Below are 22,500 nucleotides of genomic sequence, written 5' to 3'. Positions count from 1 at the left end.
AATAACAGATGGATCATGTTGACCAGGCTTCAGTTATAATAACAGATGGATCATGTTGACCAGGCTTCAGTTATAATAACATGGATCATGTTGACCAGGCTTCAGTTATAATAACATGGATCATGTTGACCAGGCTTCAGTTATAATAACATGGATCATGTTGACCAGGCTTCAGTTATAATAACATGGATCATGTTGACCAGGCTTCAGTTATAATAACATGGATCATGTAGACCAGGCTTCAGTTATAATAACATGGATCATGTTGACCAGGCTTCAGTTATAATAACAGATGGATCATGTTGACCAGGCTTCAGTTATAATAACATGGATCATGTAGACCAGGCTTCAGTTATAATAACATGGATCATGTTGACCAGGCTTCAGTTATAAACTTTGGTAGAGGAGCGTCTAGGCATTGAAGAAAGCCGTACCATAAAAAAAGCAATTGAATTTAGTTTTATTTTAGTTTTTTCCCAATGTCTGATATGAACAATTTCACTACTATCTCAAATCCCAGGTCACTGAATTGTATTATTTACCTCAAATCAAAGATTCAAACATTGTGCGTGTTTGTTTTCAGAACAGTATATCTGTTACCTTTTCATTTAAATTGACTGACTGACTGACTGACTGATTTATGGACTGATTGATGATTGATGGACTGACTGACTGACTGATTGACTGATTGATGATTGATGGACTGACTGACTGATTGATTGATTGATGAATGATGGACTGACTGACTGATTGATTGATTGATGAATGATGGACTGACTGACTGACTGACTGACTGACTGACTGACTGACTGACTGACCTGATTGATGGACTGACTGACTGACGGACGGACTGATTGATGATTGATGGACTGACTGACTGATTGATTGATGATCGATGGACTGACTGACTGACTGATTGATGGACTGATTGATGATTGATGGACTTACTGACTGATGGACTGATTGATGATTGATGGACTGACTGACTGATTGATTGATTGATGAATGATGGACTGACTGACTGACTGATTGATGGACTGATTGATGATTGATGGACTGACTGACTGACTGAAGGACTGATTGATGATTGATGGACTGACTGACTGACTGACTGACTGACTGACTGATTGATGGACTGACTGATGATTGATGGACTGACTGACTGATGGACTGACTGACTGACTGATTGATGAATGATGGACTGACTGACTGATTGATTGATGAATGATGGACTGACTGACTGACTGATTGATGAATGATGGACTGACTGACTGATTGATTGAATGATGAATGATGTATTAATGAATTGCACACCTCAAATCTCTGGTTCTGGACCTTCTTGCCCTTCTTGTTCCAGACTATGTTGGGCGGAGGGTCTCCAGTGGCCTGACAGACGAAGGAGGCAACCCCTCCCTGCACCCCGGTCTGGTCCTCTGGGGTCCGTGTGAACTTTGGTGGCGCTGGAGAAGAAGGAAAACACAACGACACAACAGGGTTAGAAGGAGATAAACAACAACAACAACGACAACATCAACAACATCCTCATCAACAACATCAACAACAACAACATCAACAACAACAACATCAACAACAACAACATCAACAACAACAACATCAACAACATCCTCATCAACAACAACAACAACGTCAACAACAACAACAACATCAACAACAACAACAACATCAACAACAACAACATCAACAACAATAACAGGGTTAGGTTAGAGACACAACAACATCAATAACAACAACATCAACAACAACAACAGGGTTAGGTTAGAGACAAAACAACATCAACAACAACAACAGGGTTAGGTTAGAGACAAAACAACATCAACAACAACAACATCAACAACATCCTCTTCAACAACAACAATAGGGGATGTAGTGTGTGGTAAATGATCTGGGGTCAGGTGTGTAAAGAAAGGAAGGGGAGTGGAAGGGAGGGGGAGGGAGAGAAGGAGAGAGAGAGATACCGCTGTACACAGAGCTGAGAGAAGGAGAGAGAATACCGCTGTACACAGAGCTGAGAGAAGGAGAGAGAGATACCGCTGTACACAGAGCTGAGAGAAGGAGAGAGAGATACCGCTGTACACAGAGCTGAGAGAAGGAGAGAGAGATACCGCTGTACACAGAGCTGAGAGAAGGAGAGAGAGATACCGCTGTACACAGAGCTGAGAGAAGGAGAGAGAGATACTGCTGTACACAGAGCTGAGAGAAGGAGAGAGAGATACCGCTGTACACAGAGCTGAGAGAATGAGAGAGAGATACCGCTGTACACAGAGCTGAGAGAAGGAGAGAGAGATACCGCTGTACACAGAGCTGAGAGAAGGAGAGAGAGATACTGCTGTACACAGAGCTGAGAGAAGGAGAGAGAGATACCGCTGTACACAGAGCTGAGAGAATGAGAGAGAGATACCGCTGTACACAGAGCTGAGAGAAGGAGAGAGAGATACCGCTGTACACAGAGCTGAGAGAAGGAGAGAGAGATACTGCTGTACACAGAGCTGAGAGAAGGAGAGAGAGATACCGCTGTACACAGAGCTGAGAGAAGGAGAGAGAGATACCGCTGTACACAGAGCTGAGAGAATGAGAGAGAGATACCGCTGTACACAGAGCTGAGAGAAGGAGAGAGAGATACCGCTGTACACAGAGCTGAGAGAAGGAGAGAGAGATACTGCTGTACACAGAGCTGAGAGAAGAGAGAGAGAGATACCGCTGTACACAGAGCTGAGAGAAGGAGAGAGAGATACCGCTGTACACAGAGCTGAGAGAAGGAGAGAGAGATACCGCTGTACACAGAGCTGAGAGAAGGAGAGAGAGATACTGCTGTACACAGAGCTGAGAGAAGAGAGAGAGAGATACCGCTGTACACAGAGCTGAGAGAAGGAGAGAGAGAGATACCGCTGTACACAGAGCTGAGAGAAGGAGAGAGAGATACCGCTGTACACAGAGCTGAGAGAAGGCGAGAGAGATACTGCTGTACACAGAGCTGAGAGAAGAGAGAGAGAGATACCGCTGTACACAGAGCTGAGAGAAGGAGAGAGAGATACTGCTGTACACAGAGCTGAGAGAAGGAGAGAGAGATACCGCTGTACACAGAGCTGAGAGAAGGAGAGAGAGAGATACCGCTGTACACAGAGCTGAGAGAAGAGAGAGAGAGATACCACTGTACACAGAGCTGAGAGAAGGAGAGAGAGATACTGCTGTACACAGAGCTGAGAGAAGGAGAGAGAGATACCGCTGTACACAGAGCTGAGAGAAGGAGAGAGAGATACCGCTGTACACAGAGCTGAGAGAAGGAGAGAGAGATACCGCTGTACACAGAGCTGAGAGAAGGAGAGAGAGATACCGCTGTACACAGAGCTGAGAGAAGGAGAGAGAGATACCGCTGTACACAGAGCTGAGAGAAGGAGAGAGAGATACTGCTGTACACAGAGCTGAGAGAAGAGAGAGAGAGATACTGCTGTACACAGAGCTGAGAGAAGGAGAGAGAGATACCGCTGTACACAGAGCTGAGAGAAGGAGAGAGAGATACCGCTGTACACAGAGCTGAGAGAAGGAGAGAGAGATACTGCTGTACACAGAGCTGAGAGAAGAGAGAGAGAGATACCGCTGTACACAGAGCTGAGAGAAGGAGAGAGAGATACCGCTGTACACAGAGCTGAGAGAAGGAGAGAGAGATACCGCTGTACACAGAGCTGAGAGAAGGAGAGAGAGATACTGCTGTACACAGAGCTGAGAGAAGAGAGAGAGAGATACTGCTGTACACAGAGCTGAGAGAAGGAGAGAGAGATACCGCTGTACACAGAGCTGAGAGAAGGAGAGAGAGATACCGCTGTACACAGAGCTGAGAGAAGAGAGAGAGAGATACCGCTGTACACAGAGCTGAGAGAAGGAGAGAGAGATACTGCTGTACACAGAGCTGAGAGAAGGAGAGAGAGATACCGCTGTACACAGAGCTGAGAGAAGGAGAGAGAGATACCGCTGTACACAGAGCTGAGAGAAGGAGAGAGAGATACCGCTGTACACAGAGCTGAGAGAAGGAGAGAGAGATACTGCTGTACACAGAGCTGAGAGAAGGAGAGAGAATACCGCTGTACACAGAGCTGAGAGAAGGAGAGAGAGATACCGCTGTACACAGAGCTGAGAGAAGGAGAGAGAGATACCACTGTACACAGAGCTGAGAGAAGGAGAGAGAGATACCGCTGTACACAGAGCTGAGAGAAGGAGAGATAGATACCGCTGTACACAGAGCTGAGAGAAGGAGAGAGAGATACCGCTGTACACAGTGTGTGGAGGGATGTGCATGTCTGTTGGGTGTCTGATTTGTGTGTGTATTTTGTTTCGTTCCAATGTTGTGTGTGTGTGTGTATTCTGTGTGTGTGTGTGTGTGCTGTGTGTGTATTCTGTGTGTGTGTGCTTTGCGTGTGTGTGTGCTGTGTGTGTATTCTGTGTGTGTGTGCTTTGCGTGTGTGTGTGCTGTGTGTGTATTCCGTGTGTGTGTGTTTTGCGTGTGTGTGTGCTGTGTGTGTATTCTGTGTGTGTGTGCTTTGCGTGTGTGTGTGCTGTGTGTGTATTCTGTGTGTGTGTGCTTTGCGTGTGTGTGTGCTGTGTGTGTATTCCGTGTGTGTGTGCTTTGCGTGTGTGTGTGCTGTGTGTGTGTGCTGTGTGTGTATTCCGTGTGTGTACCATGTTGTTCCTCTGTCCCCATATCAGAAAAGGAGCTTAATATGAGTTTTTTTCTCGGTCATAAAGGATTTATAAAGACTTACTCCTGACGCGCACACTAATACCAGGCCTTTCTATCGTTGTTACCGATATCATAACCCCCCCACACACACACACACACACACACACACACACACACACACACACACACACACACACACACACACACACGGTCCAACAGCACTGTGGATTGGGACATGACATGAAAGATTCCGGCGGTCGTGCGTCAGTCACGGAAGGCAGGATCGTCAGCGAGAGCTCTGGTTAATGGTGTTCCCATTCCGACCCAGCAGAAAATCCCTACTTAAGGGCTTACAGACCGCCTGGCCGACAAAGAGAAAGAAATTGCTTTTTGCCATGTAAAAGAAGAGGGAGAGGGAGAGGGAGAGAGGGAGAGAGAGAGAGAGAGAGAGAGAGACAAAGAAAGCGAGAAAGTGAGAGAGAGGGAGAGGAGAGAGAGGGAGAAAGAGAGGGAGAGGAGAGAGAGGGAGAGAGAGAGGGAGAAAGAGAGAGAGAGAGAGGAGAGAAACAGACAGACAGTAGGAAAGGTTGAAGAGGGAGAGAGTGAGAGAGTTAGTGGGACAGGGAGAAGGGAAAGGAGAGAGAGAGGAGATGGTGATGAAGGATATAGAGAGAGGAAGAGGAGAGAGAACTGACAAACCAGCGGTAATACCAAATATGGACAATGCGTTCCGAGCTACCCCCTCACCTTCCTCACTACGAGACCTGAATGCAGTGCGTGCATCTCTGTCTGTGAGGAGCGGGGGAATCTCTGCTTTATTCTGTGTACTAATCTCTCAACCACAAAACAAATGAAAAGTGTAAAGCCAGGGTTCTGACGTCTGTCTGTCTGTCTGTCTGTCTGTCTGTCTGTCTGTCTGTCTGTCTGTCTGTCTGTCTGTCTGTCTGTCTGTCTGTCTGTCTGTCTGTCTGTCTGTCTGTCTGTCTGTCTGTCTGTCTGTCTGTCTGTCTGTCTGTCTGTCTGTCTGTCTGTCTGTCTGTCTGTCTGTCTGTCTGTCTGTCTGTCTGTCTCTCTCTCTCTCTCTCTCTCTCTCTCTCTCTCTCTCTCCCCATTCTCTATCCATCTCCATCACTCTAGCATCCATCCCCACCTTCTCTATCTCCATCACTCTTTTCCTCTTGTCAATCTATGCCCTAATTCTGTCTTTATATTTGTCTTTTCCTCTCATCTCTAGTTTTTATATTTTATTTTTTCAATTTAAAGTTTAATAAAGATTTCTTGTTTTTCAATCCACAAAGGTTTTAGATTTTTGACCTATTCTGTCTCGCTCTTCTCCACCATTTGTATTTGTATTGATTATGCCAAGGCAGCAGTGTCACGTCCTGACCAGTAAAAGGGGTTATTTGTTATTGTAGTTTGGTCAGGACGTGGCAGGGGTGTTTGTTTTGTGTGTTTCGGGGTTTTTGGTTTATGTTCTACGTTTTCTTTTCTATGTGGGTTTTCTAGTTTTTCTATTTCTATGTTAGTTTTGGGAACGACCTCCAATAACCCCCTTGCCACGCCCCTGACGAAACTACAATAACAAATAACATATTTTACTGGTCAGGACGTGACAAGCAGCTACTCTTCCTGGGGTTTATTATGGATCCCCATTAGTTCCTGCCAAGGCAGCAGCTACTCTTCCTGGGGTTTATTATGGATCCCCATTAGTTCCTGCCAAGGCAGCAGCTACTCTTCCTGGGGTTTATTATGGATCCCCATTCGTTCCTGCCAAGGCAGCAGCTACATTAGTTCCTGCCAAGGCAGCAGCTACTCTTCCTGGGGTTTATTATGGATCCCCATTAGTTCCTGCCAAGGCAGCAGCTACTCTTCCTGGGGTTTATTATGGATCCCCATTAGTTCCTGCCAAGGCAGCAGCTACTCTTCCTGGGGTTTATTATGGATCCCCATTCGTTCCTGCTAAGCGCCTACATTAGTTCCTGCCAAGGCAGCAGCTACTCTTCCTGGGGTTTATTATGGATCCCCATTAGTTCCTGCCAAGGCAGCAGCTACTCTTCCTGGAGTTTATTATGGATCCCCATTAGTTCCTGCCAAGGCAGCAGCTACTCTTCCTGGGGTTTATTATGGATCCCCATTAGTTCCTGCCAAGGCAGCAGCTACTCTTCCTGGGGTTTATTATGGATCCTCATTACTTCCTGTCTATTATGACAGCTTCCTCTTTTTGTTCAGTTTAGTCACATGATTTCTCAATTTGCAGTACGTTTGCCAATCGATTGTGCAGCCATTTATTTTGCCTCATCCCTCTCAACCATACCATTTATTTCAATTCCTCATCAATCCACTGGGATTTAACAGTTTTTACTGTATTTTTCGTAATGGGTGCTTATTAGTAACTGGGATAAGAAATGTCATAAATGTGTCAGGTGCAACGTCTGTTTGCTTCTCATTACACACCACAGACCAACAAATATTCTTTACATCAACATAGGAATCACAAAAAAAAATGTATTGGATGACCTCTCATACACTATATTAGGCCCAGCCTTTGGAACTTTGGTTTTCCTAGATATGGCTGCTGTATCATGATCATTACATTCAATGGATCTGGATTCTGCTTTCAAGCACATTTCTGCAGAATTAGTAAAGATGTGATAAATACATGTTGATGATTACATTCCTATTCTGTCAGTAACTGCTAGGTTGATTGATAATCTGAACCAGGTTACATGTACCCCTCTTTTCTCCCCATCACTCCGTTTCTCTCCCCCTCTAGACACATGCAATCTTCCTCCCCCTTCTCCGTCCCTTTGTGACCCTCTCTGCCCTTTCTTCCCCTCCTCCTTTCTCTCCACCTCTCATCCTCCCCTTCTCTCTCAGGGTGAGACTTAATGAGAGGGGAGCTCCCTCCCGTATGCTCCATACAATCTCTCTCTCTTCCTTCTCTCTCTACTTCTGAGAAGAGGAGCTTCTGTATGCTCCACACTTTCTCTCTCTCTGCACCCCAATCTCTCTATCTGCATTTTATCTCTCCCTCTCTCTCTATCTGCATTTTATCTCTCCCTCTCTCTCTACCTGCATTTTATCTCTCCCTCTCTCTGTATCTCATGTGCATCTCTCCCTCTCTCTGGATCTCATGTGCATCTCTCTCTCTCTCTCTCTCTCTCTCTCTCTCTCTCTCCCCAGGAGGGTAGGAAAGGACAGAGAGATAGTGAGTGAGAGAGAGAGCTTAGGTTCTGTATCTCCTAACCCTAGAAGATAACAACAGAGAACAGACAGAACAAAATGAGATGAGAGGTCCTTAGTGTTTGGACATTACACAGACTTAGAGTGTTAGAACAGACAGGTCGTTAGGGAAAGGGCCTTCAGACAGTATCTCTACACGTCATTTATCACTGGGCTTTACTAGTGGGAAAGAGCCTTCAGACAGTATCTCTACACGTCATTTATCACTGGGCTTTACTAGTGGGAAAGAGCCTTCAGACAGTATCTCTACACGTCATTTATCACTGGGCTTTACTAGTGGGAAAGAGCCTTCAGACAGTATCTCTACACGTCATTTATCACTGGGCTTTACTAGTGGGAAAGAGCCTTCAGACAGTATCTCTACACGTCATTTATCACTGGGCTTTACTAGTGGGAAAGGGCCTTCAGACAGTATCTCTACACGTCATTTATCACTGGGCTTTACTAGTGGGAAAGGGCCTTCAGACAGTATCTCTACACGTCATTTATCACTGGGCTTTACTAGTGGGAAAGGGCCTTCAGACAGTATCTCTACACATCATTTATCACTGGGCTTTACTAGTGGGAAAGAGCCTTCAGACAGTATCTCTACACGTCATTTATCACTGGGCTTTACTAGTGGGAAAGAGCCTTCAGACAGTATCTCTACACGTCATTTATCACTGGGCTTTACTAGTGGGAAAGAGCCTTCAGACAGCATCTCTACACATCATTTATCACTGGGCTTTACTAGTGGGAAAGGGCCTTCAGACAGCATCTCTACACATCATTTATCACTGGGCTTTACTAGTGGGAAAGAGCCTTCAGACAGTATCTCTACACGTCATTTATCACTGGGCTTTACTAGTGGGAAAGAGCCTTCAGACAGCATCTCTACACGTCATTTATCACTGGGCTTTACTAGTGGGAAAGGGCCTTCAGACAGTATCTCTACACGTCATTTATCACTGGGCTTTACTAGTGGGAAAGAGCCTTCAGACAGCATCTCTACACATCATTTATCACTGGGCTTTACTAGTGGGAAAGGGCCTTCAGACAGTATCTCTACACATCATTTATCACTGGGCTTTACTAGTGGGAAAGAGCCTTCAGACAGCATCTCTACACGTCATTTATCACTGGGCTTTACTAGTGGGAAAGGGCCTTCAGACAGCATCTCTACACGTCATTTATCACTGGGCTTTACTAGTGGGAAAGAGCCTTCAGACAGCATCTCTACACGTCATTTATCACTGGGCTTTACTAGTGGGAAAGAGCCTTCAGACAGCATCTCTACACGTCATTTATCACTGGGCTTTACTAGTGGGAAAGAGCCTTCAGACAGTATCTCTACACGTCATTTATCACTGGGCTTTACTAGTGGGAAAGAGCCTTCAGACAGTATCTCTACACGTCATTTATCACTGGGCTTTACTAGTGGGAAAGAGCCTTCAGACAGTATCTCTACACGTCATTTATCACTGGGCTTTACTAGTGGGAAAGGGCCTTCAGACAGTATCTCTACACGTCATTTATCACTGGGCTTTACTAGTGGGAAAGGGCCTTCAGACAGTATCTCTACACGTCATTTATCACTGGGCTTTACTAGTGGGAAAGAGCCTTCAGACAGTATCTCTACACATCATTTATCACTGGGCTTTACTAGTGGGAAAGAGCCTTCAGACAGTATCTCTACACGTCATTTATCACTGGGCTTTACTAGTGGGAAAGAGCCTTCAGACAGTATCTCTACACGTCATTTATCACTGGGCTTTACTAGTGGGAAAGGGCCTTCAGACAGTATCTCTACACGTCATTTATCACTGGGCTTTACTAGTGGGAAAGAGCCTTCAGACAGTATCTCTACACGTCATTTATCACTGGGCTTTACTAGTGGGAAAGAGCCTTCAGACAGCATCTCTACACGTCATTTATCACTGGGCTTTACTAGTGGGAAAGAGCCTTCAGACAGTATCTCTACACGTCATTTATCACTGGGCTTTACTAGTGGGAAAGAGCCTTCAGACAGTATCTCTACACGTCATTTATCACTGGGCATTCGGGAAAGTCTTGGTGGTTCCAAACTTCTTCCATTTAAGAATGATGGAGGCCACTGTGTTCTTGGGGACCTTCAATGCTGCAAAAATTTGATCTGTGCCTCGACACAATCCTGTCTCGGAGCTCTACGGACAATTCCTTCAACATCATGGTTTGGTTTCTGCTCTGACATGCACTGTCAACTGTGGGACCTTATATAGACAGGTGTGTGCCTTTCCAAACACGTCCAATCAATTGAATTTATCACAGGTGGACTCCAATCAAGTTGTAGAAACACCAAGGATGATGAATGGAAACAGGATGAAATTGAGTTTAATTTGGAGTCTCATAGCAAAAGGTCTGAATACTTATGTAAATAAGGTATTTCTGTTAAAAAAAAAATTAAAATATATTTGCAAACATTTATAAAAACCCGCTTTTCTCTTTGTCATTATGGGGTATTGTGATGTCATTATGGGGTATTGTGATGTCATTATGGGGTATTGTGTTGTAGATTGATGAGGAAATGTTTTACATAATTTTTGGGAGAAAAAGTCAAGGGGTCTGAATACTTTCCGAAATAACTGTACAGTAGTGGGATGTATATTGAATTATAAACTGGGTTGTTCGAGCCCTGAATGCTGACTGCCTGACAGCCGTGGTATATCAGACCATATACCACGGGTATGACAAAATATGTATTTTTACTGCTCTAATTATGTTGGTAACCAGTTTATTATAGCAATAAGGCACCGCAGGGTGTTTGTGATATATGGCCAATATACCACGGCTAAGGGCTGTATCAAGGCACTCCGCGTTGCGTCGTGCTTAAGAACAGCCCTTAGCCGTGGTATATTGGCCGTATACCACACCCCTTATCATGCATTATTACTTAAGTATACTGCAGTATACTGTATATAGTGGGATGTATACTGTAGTACATTGTATACAGTGGAATGTATTTTGTAGTATACTGCATATAGTGGGATGTATATTGTAGTATAATGCAGTATACTGTATATAGTGGGATGTATAATGTAGTATACTGTGTATAGTGAAATATATATTGTAGTCTACTGTATATAGTGGATGTATATTGTAGTATAATGCAGTACAGTGGGATGTATATTGTAGTATAATACAGTATACTGTATATAGTGCAATCTACATAACATAAGAGAGAGAGAAAGAGACGAGAGAGCGACAGAGAGAGACAGAGAGAGAGAGAGAGAGAGAGAGAGAGAGAGAGAGAGAGAGAGAGAGAGAGAGAGAGAGAGAGACACACACACACACACACACACACACACACACACACACACACACACACACACACACACACACATAGAAATGATCATTTTCAATATGAGCACAGAGTCATGTTGGACACATTGAGAAATGAGGCCAATCCCAGTGTTTGGCCCAGTCCAGTTCTACTGATCTACTATGGGCACACGCCTTGCTTCAGACAACACATAACTTAAACCACATCAGCCTCAAACAAGGCAAACTAGGAGCAAAATTAACAACTAATGAGATTCCTAATCATATTGGATCCACCTCAAACTATGGTTGAGATGAGATCCCATCAACACCTTCGCTACTTGAACAACTGTTATGTAGTCTACATAGTGTTATACTCTATGTATCTCTATGGTGTCATTTGACCAGGTATCCCTTGTAAAATAAAGCATAAATATTCATATAAATAAACTGTTTTGTATTCATCTACAACAGATCTGTTTCTGCTTCCAGCACAATTATTTCCATCCATTTCCCATCCATTGTCTTGAAAGCCCATCTATCTAGGGACACACAGCTACTCTCCGGTAGAATACGCCAAGTAGCAGTTCAACAGTGACATCCAACATCTAACGATTCGATAACACCTAAAATATGAAGAAAAAAAACAAAAACGCACATTGCTTCCGCCAATTCTCCCGTCTGTCCAATTAGTGTACCACTTAGCGCTTGACGTAGCCTAGTTCTGTAACGCCTGAGGTTTGGTCCGTGTTGAATTAATCAGAGTTAATTTGTTAGAAACAAGAAAAAAGGGGGCATTAGTTAATCAAATAATGAAATAAAGGCTTCTTTGTACGCAAGCCATCATTACTAACACATGGGTTAGCCGTTGGCTCCATCGCTTAATAGGTCAGACTCAGGCTTCCCTATTCAACTGAATGTTTTTCTTCCTTCAGCGTTAGTCAGGGCCAATTACTTTCGGGTGGGTGCACACGCTAAGCTAAAGCTAAGCTAACGCTAACCGGGCCCGTATTACTCACGGATGGGTGCACACGCTAAGCTAATGCTAAGCTAACGCTAAGTCATGTTGCATTAGTTTGCGGATTGGAGCACTGCAATGCTAATCGCTAATAGCTTCCTCCTGCTGCCTCTCAGGGCAGAAAGGGCTAGTTGAGCAGGCAGAGAACAGATAGAACCCAGAGAGAGTTTCACATCCCCGTGGCCTACACCACACTAGCTGTTATATAGCTACAGTAGGCTTGCATCACAAATGACACCCTATTTCTTACTACTCTATGGGCCCTGGTCAAAAGTAGTGCACTATATAGGGAATAGGGTGCCATTAGGAACGTACACCTACTCTAATCCCCCGTGTTTTTATCATTAGCATTAATGGCTAATGAAGAAAAATCCCCTATTCCAGTATTCAAGTCATTGTGAGGTAATTGTAATCGAAAAGTTCTAGCTCCATTATTACTGCATTCCGAGGAGAATCTCATGGGCTGCAGTTCACAGGTTCCCAAGCAGAACTAATATCTGTCAAAACAAGAGGCTACGTAGCGTAGGCCAATATCACGTTTTCACGGTTGATCAGGTCCTACTAGTGTAGCTGGAGACTAATTAAGAGGGTTAATCAGGTCCTACTAGTGTAGCTGGAGACTAATTCAGAGGGTTGATCAGGTCCTACTAGTGTAGCTGGAGACTAATTCAGAGGGTTGATCAGGTCCTACTAGTGTAGCTGGAGACTAATTCAGAGGGTTGATCAGGTCCTACTAGTGTAGCTGGAGACTAATTCAGAGGGTTGATCAGGTCCTACTAGTGTAGCTGGAGACTAATTCAGAGGGTTGATCAGGTCCTACTAGTGTAGCTGGAGACTAATTCAGAGGGTTGATCAGGTCCTATTAGTGTAGTTGGAGACTAATTCAGAGGGTTGATCAGGTCCTACTAGTGTAGCTGGAGACTAATTCAGAGGGTTGATCAGGTCCTATTAGTGTAGCTGGAGACTAATTCAGAGGGTTGATCAGGTCCTACTAGTGTAGCTGGAGACTAATTCAGAGGGTTGATCAGGTCCTATTAGTGTAGCTGGAGACTAATTCAGAGGGTTGATCAGGTCCTACTAGTGTAGCTGGAGACTGGAGACTAATTCAAATCAAATCAATTTCTCACATGCGCTGAATACAACAGGTGTAGACCTTACAGTGAAATGCTTACTTACAAGCCCTTAACCAGCAATGCAGTTTTAAAAAAATACGCCCAAAAAAGTAAGAGATAAGAATAACAAATAATTAAAGAGCAGCAGTAAATAACAATAGGTGGGCTATATACAGGGGGTACCGGTACAGAGTCAATGTGGAGGCTATATACAGGGGGTACCGGTACAGAGTCAATGTGGAGGCTATATACAGGGGGTACCGGTACAGAGTCAATGTGGAGGCTATATACAGGGGGTAGCGGTACAGAGTCAATGTGGAGGCTATATACAGGGGGTAGCGGTACAGAGTCAATGTGGAGGCTATATACAGGGGGTACCGGTACAGAGTCAATGTGGAGGCTATATACAGGGGGTACCGGTACAGAGTCAATGTGGAGGCTATATACAGGGGGTACCGGTACAGAGTCAATGTGGAGGCTATATACAGGGGGTACCGGTACAGAGTCAATGTGGAGGCTATATACAGGGGGTACCGGTACAGAGTCAATGTGGAGGCTATATACAGGGGGTACCGGTACAGAATCAATGTGGAGGCTATATACAGGGGGTACCGGTACAGAGTCAATGTGGAGGCTATATACAGGAGGTTACCGGTACAGAGTCAATGTGGAGGCTATATACAGGGGGTACCGGTACAGAGTCAATGTGGAGGCTATATACAGGAGGTTACCGGTACAGAGTCAATGTGGAGGCTATATACAGGGGGTACCGGTACAGAGTCAATGTGTAGGCTATATACTGGGGTACAGGTACAGAGTCAATGTGGAGGCTATATACAGGGGGTACCGGTACAGAGTCAATGTGGAGGCTATATACAGGGGGTACCAGTACAGAGTCAATGTGGAGGCTATATACAGGGGGGTACCAGTAGAGTCAATGTGGAGGCTATATACAGGGGGTAGCGGTACAGAGTCAATGTGTCAATGTGCGGGGCACCGGTGTCGAGCTAATTGAGGTAATATGTACATGTAGGTTGAGTTATTAAAGTGACTATGCATAGATAATAACAGAGAGAAGCAGCACCGTAGAAGGTGGGGGGGGGGAGGGGGGGCAATGCGAATAGTCTGGGTAGCCATTTGACTAGATGTTCAGGAGTCTTATGGCTTCTGGGTAGAAGCTGTTAAGAAGCCTTTTGGACCTAGACTTGGCGCTCTGGTACTGCTTGCCGTGTGGTAGCAGAGAGAACAGTCTGACTAGGGTGGCTGGAGTCTTTGACAATTGTTGAGCCTTCCTCTGACACCACCTGGTATAGAGGTCCTGGGTGGCAGGAAGCTTGGCCCCAGTGATGCACTGAGCCGTACGCACTACCCTCTGTAGTGCCTTGAGGTCAGAGGCCGAGCAGTTGCCATACCAGGCAGTGATGCAACCAGTCAGGATGCTCTCGATGGTGCAGCTGTAGAACCTTTTGAGTATCTGAGGACCCATGCCAAATCTTTTCAGTCTCCTGAAGGGTAATAGGGTTTGTCGTGCCCTCTTCATGACTGTCTACAGAGGGTAGTGCGTACGGCTCTGTACATCACTGGTGCCAAGCTTCTCAATACCAGGCGACCTCTATACTAGGCGGTGTCAGAGGAAGACCCCCCCTTCCCCCCGCCGTTGTTTTTACACTGCTGCTACTTCCTGTTTATTATCTATGCATAGTCACTACACCCCTACCTACATGTACATTTACACTGCTGCTACTTCCTGTTTATTATCTATGCATAGTCCCTTCACCCCTACCTACATGTACATTTACACTGCTGCTACTTCCTGTTTATTATCTATGCATAGTCCCTTCACCCCTACCTACATGTACATTTACACTGCTGCTACTTCCTGTTTATTATCTATGCATAGTCCCTTCACCCCTACCTACATGTACATTTACACTGCTGCTACTTCCTGTTTATTATCTATGCATAGTCACTACACCCCTACCTACATGTACATTTACACTGCTGCTACTTCCTGTTTATTATCTATGCATAGTCCCTTCACCCCTACCTACATGTACATTTACACTGCTGCTACTTCCTGTTTATTATCTATGCATAGTCCCTTCACCCCTACCTACATGTACATTTACACTGCTGCTACTTCCTGTTTATTATCTATGCATAGTCCCTTCACCCCTACCTACATGTACATTTACACTGCTGCTACTTCCTGTTTATTATCTATGCATAGTCCCTACACCCCTACCTACATGTACATTTACACTGCTGCTACTTCCTGTTTATTATCTATGCATAGTCCCTTCACCCCTACCTACATGTACATTTACACTGCTGCTACTCCCTGTTTATTATCTATGCATAGTCCCTTCACCCCTACCTACATGTACATTTACACTGCTGCTACTCCCTGTTTATTATCTATGCACAGTCCCTTTACCTCTACCTACATGTACATTTACACTGCTGCTACTTCCTGTTTATTATCTATGCACAGTCACTTTACCCCTACCTACATGTACATTTACACTGCTGCTACTTCCTGTTTATTATCTATGCATAGTCACTTTACCCCTACCTACATGTACAAATGACCTCTAACCTGTACACCCACACTAGGTAGCCCCTGTTTATAGCCTCAGTATTGTTATTTTATTGTGCTATTTTTATTAAATGTTTAACTTTAGTTTATTTGGTAAATATGTACTTAACTCTATTTCTTGAACTACATGGTTGATTAAGGGCTTGTAAGTAAGTATTTCACTGTAAGGTCTACACCTGTTGTATTCGGCGCCGGGGCGGCAGGCTGCCTAGTGGTTAGAACGTTGGACTAGTAACCGAAAGGTTGCAAGATCGAATCCCCGAACTGACAAGGTACAAATCTGTCGTTCTGCCCCTGAACAAGGCAGTTAACCCACTGTTCCTAGGCCGTCATTGAAAATAAGAATTTGTTGTTAACTGACCTGCCTAGTAAAATAAAGGTAAAAAAATGTGACAAATAACATTTGATTTGATGATGTATTATGATGGCAGATGTGTGAGAAGTGACCGTGACGACAGGAGAGGCACACCGAGATCAACATACAGCGTTTTGATTACATGCAATCCTCAGATTACACTGTGTGTGTGTGTGTGTGTGTGTGTGTGTGTGTGTGTGTGTGTGTGTGTGTGTGTGTGTGTGTGTGTGTGTGTGTGTGTGTGTGTGTGTGTGTGTGGGTGTGTGTGTGTGTGTGTATGGGTGTGGGTGTGTGTGTGCGTGTGTATGGGTGTGTGTGATTACATGTCATGAGACCAGCTCTTTGCTTATCCTACAGATGAGATTTGAATCACCCAGAGTTGTTCCTTATCAGGTCACATGATCAAAACAAATGACCTTATGACTCTGACCCTTCATCCCACAGCAGGAAAATAATCCTGCAGCAACAGGAAATGTGAATTATAATAAATAGACAACAAAATGTGGAAAAAGTAAAGGGGTGTGAATCTTTGTTTTGTGCGGGGGCACCGGTTAGCCGAGATAATATACGTAAGCCTTACGAAGCTTTATAAAAGGTGTCATTAAGACTCGTTAGATATAATGTGTCCTTTCAGTTCAATATGCTCTATCAGATGTACTATTAGATGGGTCCTTACCACCAAATGATGACCTTTCTCTTCCCTTTGATATGGTTAAGTAGAAATGGTGCTCCAGGATGGCATTTAAAAGCCTGTTAGATTAAATGAAGTGCCCTTTAAAAGAGACCACATAGAAAATTCAATAAATATTTGTAATATGAATAAAGTGACATTGTGCCTCTGTGTGTTTCTATGAAGATTTGAACCCACTTAAACCCCCCCAAAGAAAAAGGTCTGCCAAGTCTTCCTCCATCACTGTAAATCCCTAGTTATCTTGTTACTTTCACAAAAAGTCCTTTCTGAAGATGATGAGATTACTGACTTGTTTACATCTGTGCTCATTTTTATTAAGGTCAACCCTGTTTACGTGAACTGAACTCTCCTTTTTAATATGATGAAAATATTACTTTAAAAATATTATTTTTCCAAATACATTTTTACATCTAATAGTCAAATCATCGCAGCGTTAAAGCAGATGAGCTGGTTCTACTCTTTTTAACTCTTTTCTGGTGTTTTGTGGTGGAAAACTGAGAGCGTGTCGAGAATAACAAGTCAACCCTGTTACCCAGAGACAGACAGACTAGAATAACAAGTCAACTCTGTTACCCAGAGACAGACAGACTAGAATAACAAGTCAACCCTGTTACCCAGAGACAGACAGACTAGAATAACAAGTCAACCCTGTTACCCAGAGACAGACAGACCCTAGAATAACAAGTCAACCCTGTTACCCACAGACAGACAGACAGACTAGAATAACAAGTCAACCCTGTTACCCAGAGACAGACAGACAGACTAGAATAACAAGTCAACCCTGTTACCCAGAGACAGACAGACAGACTAGAATAACAAGTCAACTCTGTTACCCAGAGACAGACAGACAGACTAGAATAACAAGTCAACTCTGTTACCCAGAGACAGACAGACAGACTAGAATAACAAGTCAACTCTGTTACCCAGAGACAGACAGACAGACGATAGAATAACAAGTCAACCCTGTTACCCAGAGACAGACAGACAGACAGACTAGAATAACAAGTCAACCCTGTTACCCAGAGACAGACAGACTAGAATAACAAGTCAACTCTGTTACCCAGAGCAGACAGACAGACAGACTAGAATAACAAGCCAACCCTGTTACCCAGAGACAGACAGACAGACAGACTAGAATAACAAGTCAACTCTGTTACCCAGAGACAGACAGACTAGAATAACAAGTCAACCCTGTTACCCAGAGACAGACAGACTAGAATAACAAGTCAACTCTGTTACCCAACAGACAGACAGACAGACTAGAATAACAAGTCAACCCTGTTACCCAGAGACAGACAGACTAGAATAACAAGACAACCCTGTTACCCAGAGACAGACAGACAGACTAGAATAACAAGTCAACCCTGTTACCCAGAGACAGACAGACAGACTAGAATAACAAGTCAACCCTGTTACCCAGAGACAGACTGACTAGAATAACAAGTCAACCCTGTTACCCAGAGACAGACAGACAGACTAGAATAACAAGTCAACCCTGTTACCCAGAGACAGACAGACAGACTAGAATAACAAGTCAACTCTGTTACCCAGAGACAGACAGACCTAGAATAACAAGTCAACCCTGTTACCCAGAGACAGACAGACAGACTAGAATAACAAGTCAACCCTGTTACCCACAGACAGACAGACTAGAATAACAAGTCAACTCTGTTACCCAGAGACAGACAGACTAGAATAACAAGTCAACCCTGTTACCCAGAGACAGACAGACAGACTAGAATAACAAGTCAACCCTGTTACCCAGAGACAGACAGACAGACTAGAATAACAAGTCAACTCTGTTACCCAGAGACAGACAGACAGACAGACTAGAATAACAAGTCAACTCTGTTACCCAGAGACAGACAGACGACTAGAATAACAAGTCAACCCTGTTACCCAGAGACAGACAGACTAGAATAACAAGTCAACCCTGTTACCCAGAGACAGACAGACTAGAATAACAAGTCAACCCTGTTACCCACAGACAGACAGACTAGAATAACAAGTCAACTCTGTTACCCAGAGACAGACAGACAGACTAGAATAACAAGTCAACCCTGTTACCCAGAGACAGACAGACAGACAGACTAGAATAACAAGTCAACCCTGTTACCCAGAGACAGACAGACAGACTAGAATAACAAGTCAACCCTGTTACCCAGAGACAGACAGACTAGAATAACAAGTCAACCCTGTTACCCAGAGACAGACAGACAGACAGACTAGAATAACAAGTCAACCCTGTTACCCAGAGACAGACTGACTAGAATAACAAGTCAACTCTGTTACCCAGAGACAGACAGACTAGAATAACAAGTCAACCCTGTTACCCAGAGACAGACAGACTAGAATAACAAGTCAACCCTGTTACCCACAGACAGACAGACTAGAATAACAAGCCAACCCTGTTACCCAGAGACAGACAGACAGACTAGAATAACAAGTCAACTCTGTTACCCACAGACAGACAGACTAGAATAACAAGTCAACTCTGTTACCCACAGACAGACAGACTAGAATAACAAGTCAACCCTGTTACCCAGAGACAGACAGACAGACTAGAATAACAAGTCAACTCTGTTACCCAGAGACAGACAGACAGACAGACTAGAATAACAAGTCAACCCTGTTACCCAGAGACAGACAGACTAGAATAACAAGTCAACCCTGTTACCCAGAGACAGACAGACAGACTAGAATAACAAGTCAACTCTGTTACCCAGAGACAGACAGACAGACAGACTAGAATAACAAGTCAACCCTGTTACCCAGAGACAGACAGACTAGAATAACAAGTCAACCCTGTTACCCAGAGACAGACAGACTAGAATAACAAGTCAACCCTGTTACCCACAGACAGACAGACTAGAATAACAAGTCAACTCTGTTACCCAGAGACAGACAGACAGACTAGAATAACAAGTCAACCCTGTTACCCAGAGACAGACAGACAGACAGACTAGAATAACAAGTCAACCCTGTTACCCAGAGACAGTCAGACAGACTAGAATAACAAGTCAACCCTGTTACCCAGAGACAGACAGACTAGAATAACAAGTCAACCCTGTTACCCAGAGACAGACAGACAGACAGACTAGAATAACAAGTCAACCCTGTTACCCAGAGACAGACAGACTAGAATAACAAGTCAACCCTGTTACCCAGAGACAGACAGACAGACTAGAATAACAAGTCAACTCTGTTACCCAGAGACAGACAGACAGACTAGAATAACAAGTCAACCCTGTTACCCAGAGACAGACAGACAGACTAGAATAACAAGTCAACTCTGTTACCCAGAGACAGACAGACAGACTAGAATAACAAGTCAACCCTGTTACCCAGAGACAGACAGACTAGAATAACAAGTCAACCCTGTTACCCAGAGACAGACAGACTAGAATAACAAGTCAACCCTGTTACCCAGAGACAGACAGACTAGAATAACAAGTCAACCCTGTTACCCAGAGACAGACAGACTAGAATAACAAGTCAACCCTGTTACCCAGAGACAGACAGACAGACAGACTAGAATAACAAGTCAACCCTGTTACCCAGAGACAGACAGACAGACTAGAATAACAAGTCAACTCTGTTACCCACAGACAGACAGACTAGAATAACAAGTCAACTCTGTTACCCAGAGACAGACAGACAGACTAGAATAACAAGTCAACCCTGTTACCCAGAGACAGACAGACAGACTAGAATAACAAGTCAACTCTGTTACCCAGAGACAGACAGACTAGAATAACAAGTCAACCCTGTTACCCAGAGACAGACAGACTAGAATAACAAGTCAACCCTGTTACCCAGAGACAGACAGACAGACTAGAATAACAAGTCAACTCTGTTACCCAGAGACAGACAGACAGACTAGAATAACAAGTCAACCCTGTTACCCAGAGACAGACAGACAGACAGACTAGAATAACAAGTCAACCCTGTTACCCCCCTCTGTCTGTCTGTCTGTCTGTCTGTCTGTCTGTCTGTCTGTCTGTCTGTCTGTCTGTCTGTCTGTCTGTCTGTCTGTCTGTCTGTCTGTCTGTCTGTCTGTCTGTCTGTCTGTCTGTCTGTCTGTCTCTCTCTCTCTCTCTCTCTCTCTCTCTGTCTCTGTCTCTCTCTGTCTCTCTCTCTCTCCCTCTGTCTCTCTCTCTCTCTCTCTGTCTCTCTCAGTCTCTGTCTCTCTCTCTCCCTCTGTCTCTCTCTCTCTCTCTCTCTCTGTCTCTAAAGATCAACATAGGTGGTGTGTGTGACAACCTCCATCTTGGCAGTGATTTCTCCATGGAGCTGAGAAGCTAATTTCCGGCAATTCAATTCTATGCATTTTTCCTTAGCTAATGCTGTGTTCTTTTTCTCAAATGTAATAACAAAATCAATACAGTTAAATTCATTGCTTTGGGAATTTTCTCTCTCTCCTTCCCTCTCCTCCCTTCTTCTCCTTCCTCCTCCTCCCTTCCTCTCCTCCCTCTCTCTTAGCCCTGGTCTCTCTCTCTCCTCCCTTCCTCTCCTTCCTCCTCCCTTCCTCTCCTCCCTCTCTCTTAGCCCTGGTCTCTCTCTCTCCTCCCTTCCTCTCTTCCCTCTCTCTTAGCCCTGGTCTCTCTCTCTCCTCCCTTCCTCTCCTTCCTCCTCCTCCCTTCCTCTCCTCCCTCTCTCTTAGCCCTGGTGTCTCCCTCTCCTCCCATCCTCTCTTCCCCCTCTCTTAGCCCTGGGCTCTCTCTCTCCTCCCTTCCTCTCCTTCCTCCTCATCCCTTCCTCTCCTCCCTCTCTCTTAGCCCTGGTCTCTCTCTCTCCTCCCTTCCTCTCCTTCCTCCTCCTCCCTTCCTCTCTTCCCTCTCTCTTAGCCCTGGTCTCTCTCTCTCCTCCCTTCCTCTCCTTCCTCCTCCTCCCTTCCTCTCCTCCCTCTCTCTTAGCCCTGGTGTCTCCCTCTCCTCCCATCCTCTCTTCCCCCTCTCTTAGCCCTGGGCTCGCTCTCCTCCCTTCCTCTCCTCCCTCTCTCTTAGTCTTGGTGTCTCTCTCTTTCTCATCTCCCTTCCCTTCCTCTCCTTCCCTCTCCCTCTTTCGCTCATACTTTGCCTTGTGACCTCCATCATCAGAAGAGAGATAGAGAGAGACAGAGGGAGACAGAGAGAGAGAGACAGAGAGCGAGAGAGACAGAGAGAGAGCGAGAGAGAGAGACAGAGAGAGAGAGACAGAGAGAGAGACAGCGAGAGAGAGAGAGACAGAGAGAGAGAGAGAGAGAGACAGAGAGAGACAGCGAGAGAGAGACAGAGAGAGACAGCGAGAGAGAGAGAGACAGAGAGAGAGAGACAGAGAGAGACAGCGAGAGAGACAGAGAGAGACAGCGAGAGAGAGAGACAGCGAGAGAGAGAGACAGAGAGAGACAGCAAGAGAGAGAGAGAGACAGAGAGAGAGAGAGAGACAGAGAGAGACAGCAAGAGAGAGAGACAGAGAGAGATAGAGGGGGTTGGCCAAGGGGGTAATCATATCCATTCAGCATCACTCACTCA

At 44.7% G+C, this 22,500-nt stretch overlaps 1 protein-coding gene across 1 annotated transcript in view; it reads right to left on the bottom strand.

Moving 5' to 3' along the window:
• The window catches only part of LOC123739016 (receptor-type tyrosine-protein phosphatase delta-like), a 36,318-nt gene that overhangs the window by 13,633 nt on the left and 185 nt on the right, over positions 1-22,500 (bottom strand). Inside the window, exon 2 of the mRNA XM_045713606.1 lies at positions 1,315-1,460. Within this exon, the coding sequence (XP_045569562.1) occupies positions 1,315-1,460 (146 nt within the window). The remainder of the gene's footprint in view (positions 1-1,314; positions 1,461-22,500) is intronic.

The sequence above is a fragment of the Salmo salar genome, unplaced genomic scaffold (genome assembly GCF_905237065.1).
Source record: "Salmo salar unplaced genomic scaffold, Ssal_v3.1, whole genome shotgun sequence".
Classification (NCBI taxonomy): domain Eukaryota; kingdom Metazoa; phylum Chordata; class Actinopteri; order Salmoniformes; family Salmonidae; genus Salmo; species Salmo salar.
Note: the sequence above shows the minus strand (reverse complement) of the source record. Positions and strands in the feature narration are given on the sequence as shown.